We start from the raw sequence: 6000 nt of genomic DNA on the forward strand, positions 1-6000 counted from the left end.
AAATGTTCCCCTCTCGGCCCCGCATCAGGCGATTCCCAAGCCATGGCAGCCTCAATGAGGTCACCACAATGGGTCCCAGTGTGGCTGAGTGAGGAGTCCCACACCAAGAGAAGATGTCATCGAGCTCTCGGGGAGAGTGGAGCTACCAAAGCATAATATACAAGTCCTGTGGGTGGCATAATGTGGTATTCATTTGCCTCACTATGCAGAGAGGGGACAGGCAGAACAATCCAGACTCTGTCAGCAAGGTCCTCTGGGGAGTTCAGGCCTTGCTAATGAAGATGAATAAGAGAGAGAATCTGCCCCTCATGGCTGCTGCCTTTGCCGCATACGTATGCATGGGCTGGAGGGACAGCTCCCGGGAATGACCCATCCTACATAGAGATGACAGGGGCAAGGGGACGGCAGTGCTAATCCACTCTTGAGGTGGGTGTGTCTTGTATGGTGGAATACTCCAGGCAGCGAATTAGGACACACCAGGAAATACCCTTAAGTATATAGAATTTCCAAGGCAAAATTTATTCCTTTGCCTGCTGCAGACATATGATTCCATGAGTCCTGGTATGAGTTCAAGGATCCTTGAAGAACTTACTTAGTTCTCAGCTGAGTTCCAGAAGCAAGCCCAACTTTGCTACTTCCTACTCAGTATCACCTAACAGTAATCCCTGCACCATATCTGTTTTCCCTGTCTTGGCCTCATGGAATTTGCTAGAAGTTCCACGTTAGAGTTATAGGTACACAAGAAGGCTCAGGACACATGCTATGTCATCTCATCTTACACGCACAGACCCTGTGTTCTGAATCTCCACCCATCTGACTCTTCCTTGATGTTCCCTCAACTAGGAATTTTGGAAAACAAATTCTTGCCCACAATAGACCTCCAGGGTCCAGGAAGGTGACCTTGGTAGGAGATTATATCTTGTGGATGGAAATCCGGACAAAAGACTTGGGCATCTGTACCATGTTTCTTCAAAAAAGAGTTAATGTCGGCCCTGAATCTATACACACCATCCTTTTGAAGTTAGTGGATTTGTTCTAGACTCATGGATATTTTGATATTTTAAATGTTTCATTCCCTGTTTCAGCACACTCAGCCTCAGTCCCCAGGCAGTATAACTGAAAGGATGCACACTGAGACAAATAAATCAAATTCCCTCTCTGCAGCTGGCCTCCTGTAGGTTTCTGCTGAGCCACAGGCTAATACTTAGCTGCAAGACAAATGTCTAACAGAGCCCAGATCCTTACCTGCCTTTCTGACATGATGTAGAGTTGCTCGTGGTCCTTGGAGAAGGCCATGTCCCGGAGGACAGGGCCGGGGTCTACAACCTGCACAGTCTCGTACTGGAGGGCGTTGCCCCTGGGCCCATCTACCCGGATCTGTGGAGAAAAGGAAGAGGAGAGTCGATGTGAGTTCAGATCCCGCACTGCCTGCAATCGAGCTTCAGCCCAGAGACCCTTCCAACAGCCAAGGGAGAGGCAGTGAGCTTGCCTCCACAGTGCCCAGAAGCCAGGCCTGAAGGAGCAGGAGTGACACAAGCCAACCATGGGCCTCACACTGGAAATGGCAAAAAGAATGCAAGGGGTGACACCAAACCAGGCTTCACAAGGAATCTGGTGTTATTCTCTCTGGTTCCCTAAGCCTCAGGGTTAAGTCTTTGAGGCCTTGCTTGTATGTCTTTGGAGAAGAGGATGGGATTGGTACTGGGGAGAGAGGTCTGGGGATTGGGTGAACAGCGGATAATTGAAGCTGCCTCAGATCAGCGTGTCATCCTATAACAGAAAGGCAATGGTATTTGCTACATTTGTTAGCAGACAAAAATTGGGTGTAAGGATGTGGGCTGATTCTTTGAAACTGCTATCCGGCTATCATTGTCTCATCTTAGACAAGAGTAAGAAGCCAAGCCCAGAAGTTTCACACAAAGTGGGCTCATTCTGGCCCTTAAACCATTGGCTCTTGCTTCAGATTTTGCAGTAGATATAGGGTCCCAAAACCTCCTAGAGGTTCTGTTCATGTCCCCGGGGAAGGGATGTGAGCATTCCAGGAAAACACACTCCGGGCATCAGTCATCCTCTATCTTCCGAGAACACCTAGCAGAGCAGATGATCCCTGGGCCATCCACAAGTCCTTCCTAGAACTGCTTGGACAATGTGGAGACGACTGGGAAAGACTTTTGCCCACAGCCCCCATGACTGAGGACAAATCTAGAAAAGATAGGAGCTTCCCAACCCAACACGATGCTCATCTGACCCTGAGTGAGGCCCAGGTCTCTAGAATCAGAACCATCACATGACAAGCTCATAGATTTGACACCTCACTGCCCTTACGTGGGTGCTAATAATGCCACCTACGTAAGTTGGGACCAAATGTTACCCAGAATGTGGGAAGGGTGAAGAGAAACTGGAGGGAGACAGGGAGAGGCCATAGGTAAGGAGTCGCAAACTTGAGGAGATGCCATTTGTATAAGACTCTGTAAGGTACCACAGTGTAATTTTAGAGATCTCAATAGCAACTAAAGAAAAAATTATATTCCGTATATTTCCATTATGTACTCTTATTTTTAATTTTTAATATTTATTTTTTAACCTCTCATGAGATCAAGGAGAATAGAAGAGTCATTCAGAGGAACTAAATTACAGAGAGGACACCACGTTAACATCAAGTGATGACATCAATCCATCTGAAAGTCTGCTCCTCTCATTTCTGTTGAATTCACTCAACTCTGACACTAGGTTATTTTGTGATTTAACTGTTTGATTTTAGGTTTGTTTCAGGCTCTGTTTGTTTGTTTGTTTTCCTCTTAAGCATTATTATTTTTTTTTTTTGTGAGGAAGATCAGCCCTGAGCTAACATCTGCCAATCCTCCTCTTTTTGCTGAGGAAGACTGGCCCTGGGCTAACATCCATGCCCATCTTCCTCCACTTTATATGGGACGCCGCCACACCATGGCCTGACAAGCGGTGCGTCGGTGCTTGCCCGGGATCCGAAACAGCGAACCCTGGGCCGCCGCAGCGGAGCACGCGTACTTAACCGCTTGCGCCACCGGGCGGCCTCTCTTAAGCATTATTTTTAAGACCTTCCTAGACGTCAGGCACTGGGAGATGGTTTTGTACATAATTCCTAATTGATATAATCCTCTCAATCCTATGGCCTTAGTGTTCATTTGTCCTGACTTGCATGACCCCTCCAGCACCCATGCCACCCTCTCTCACCTCTTGGGTGAGGTTGGACCCACCCCCTGCTTCCTGGAGTGCTCTTTGATGGGCATAAGCAAATCAGTTTAATCGCGCTCTGTTGCCACAGTGATGGAAAGAAAGCAGCCCCAAGCCAATCAACATGTGCAGTCAGAGCAGAGCAGTCTTTCCTGAGAGGGGAAGAGAGGATCTCTCCTCACCCTCAATAGGGTCAAAGAACGGTCGGCAGCCCTCTGATAAGAAGGAGGGAGCTGGAACCAGGAAAGGTGAGGCACAGAGATGGAAAAACATTGGTCTTTGGTGACCTCCCTGAGCCACTGAATCAAAACAACCCCAAAGCCTGCCCTATGTCAGGACTCTCTAGTTATTCAAGATATTTGCCTATTATTAAAGTGATAAAAAGGCTTTTTGCAACATCAAAAGTCCTAACAGATATTCTGATATAATAGATGAGGAAAATGAGACCCAGCATCATTAAACAACTGGCCTGAACTACAAAATCTGGGGACAGAATTAGAATCCAGTGTGACTCTGAAGTCTGTACTTTTCCTACCACCATTGTATGAGACCCTGTTCCTTGGGGTTTCACGTTTGCTCCCTGGGGGGCCCCACGTAAATAAAGGCAGGGGCCTGAGGTTAGTGTCTATCTCTGGTCTATACAATTCCAGAGGCTTTTGTCAATCATTCCTGATTTTGATGCTGAAATACTTGAGCTTGACAATTATTTATTTTAAACATGAAGAAATAAATGAACAAAGTTAAAATTCCTCTTTGCTGATTTCTTATTAAGCTCATAAAAAAAAAACAACAAAAAACAGGTAAAGGAATTAAAGAGAATACGTTTAGCTCTGAAAATCGAAATGCCTTGGATCCCAACAGCCCTCCTGTTTCTGTGCCCACCCCCAAGTCACCAGATCTCCCCCTGGCCAGGTCCTTCCTTAATCGGAATGAAATGGGAGTTCATGCAAAACCAATTGGGATTACCACCCAAGTCTGACTTCGCGGTGATGGCCTTGGCCCCCAGCCCAGCTTGGCTCATCCTCAGCTGTGAGTCACCTCTGGAGCAGCAGCACAAGGGACAAGAGTGATACTGAGTGCCCTGGCTGGTCTCCAGGCCCCTCAGGTCGCCGGCAGGAGCAGGATCCCCTAGGGAATGCTGGCAGACCTAAGTCCCATCCAGTGCCCATGGTCTGAGCCCCAAGGGAAATTGGATTCAGTGCCTGAGCAATCTTCTGTATCATTTGGCTCCAACTTCCCTGCTTTTTAGGATGAGGTGACGTGCTGGATGTAAGTGGACATCAGAGGAAACCAGGTGAACTGGGGCAGGGAGAGCAGGATGGAGCAGGGAGCACCAATAGGGCAAGTTTTCACAGGCCTGGCCTTCCCTGCTTCTGCACTCTGCCTGGATGGGTAGTCGGTAATTGGAAAGACATGGCTCCTTCTCTCCCTGCTCCACCCCAATCCACTACTTGTTTCAGAAAACAGAAAGGAAAGCATGCATTCATCCATCTGCTGAAAGAATCTCACACAAGATGTGGACAAAAGGAGTGTGTGGTAGGATTTGCTGAATGATGGACAATCATAAAATTTAAGTAGGATGGACCAGCTGCTGGCTCTTGGGCCCTTACATAAACAATAGCAACAAGAGCCCCTAATGATTGAGTGGCTACTGTGTGTCAGGTATGATGCTAGGTATTCTACATGTATTTACCTTCTCATAACTCTGTGAAGTAAGCATCAATATTATCCTATTTACAGGCGAGGCACAAAGAGGTTTAATAACTTGTTCACGGTCACACTTCCAGTGAACAGCATGGCCTCGACCCATACCAGGGTCTGACTGATTCCAATGTCCACGCGTCCATGCGTTTATGTACTACACTAACGCATGGTGAACCAGGTCCTGCTGGTTATACAAACCTGCATCCGTTCAAGGAGGGAAAGTAGTTGATGTTAAACAAACATCACCTGGGAGTGCTGGCGGAACCATATCTATATCTACTGCAGTTCTTTTGGGAGAGAATCATGCATAGGAATGAGGAAGATGCTGTTGTAAATTTTCAAATAACAATCCCTTACATTTTTGTTTTATACCTTGCAAAGCACTCTTAAATAACATTGTCTCATCTGATGGTTGTAAAATTTTTATGATGTTGACTGTTGGCATAATCATTCTCATTTCACTGGTGAACAAATTGAGATTGGGGCTGCTCTGTGCCTTGCCCAAAGTTCAATGATAAACCAATGACAGTCAGGACTGGAACCCAGGTCTCCCAATTCCTAGCTCAGCACTTACCTCTAAGCTATTTAGATTTTCCAAAACCCTTTGACAAGGTTCCACATGAAAAGGTATTTAAAAATAATGAGTCTCCATGGGACTTTGGGCAGTTTGGCCACAGAGAGAGAACCGACTTAAAGACAGAGAAAGACATGTTTCTGTGCAGAGAAGTGGGAACTGGGGGGCTCCCCAAGCGCTAATGTGATGACTAGTCTTATTTAATATTTTTTACAAGTGGTCTGGAGGAGGGAGCAGGAACATTTGCAGATGATCCTAAGCTCTTTGGAATAGCAAGAAGGCCAACGACAGAGATAAACCACAGAAAGATGGTGCATCCTCTGCAGGGACTGGGAGGAGAAGGAGCTGTACATGCGCAAATAGACCTGGGACTGCAGGTCTCCTCGGGGACAGAGATCATGCCTGCTGTATTCAGCACTGCAGCCCCACTGCCCGGCACAGTACCCAAGACGTGGTCGGTGCTCAATAAGTAGTTACTCACAAGCGTTGGCAATGGTGTGGAGAGAAGGGAA

At 46.9% G+C, this 6000-nt stretch overlaps 1 protein-coding gene across 1 annotated transcript in view; it reads right to left on the reverse strand.

The window, feature by feature from the left end:
* The window catches only part of LOC131400051 (plexin-A4-like), a 66403-nt gene extending 61285 nt beyond the window's left edge, over positions 1-5118 (reverse strand). Inside the window, exons 1-2 of the mRNA XM_058534727.1 lie at positions 5113-5118; positions 1246-1377 (exon numbers count right to left, since the gene is read on the reverse strand). Of these exons, the coding sequence (XP_058390710.1) occupies positions 1246-1377; positions 5113-5118 (138 nt within the window). The remainder of the gene's footprint in view (positions 1-1245; positions 1378-5112) is intronic.
* Positions 5119-6000: the final 882 nt, after the last annotated feature.

The sequence above is a fragment of the Diceros bicornis genome, chromosome 3 (genome assembly GCF_020826845.1).
Source record: "Diceros bicornis minor isolate mBicDic1 chromosome 3, mDicBic1.mat.cur, whole genome shotgun sequence".
Taxonomy (NCBI): Eukaryota; Metazoa; Chordata; class Mammalia; order Perissodactyla; family Rhinocerotidae; genus Diceros; species Diceros bicornis.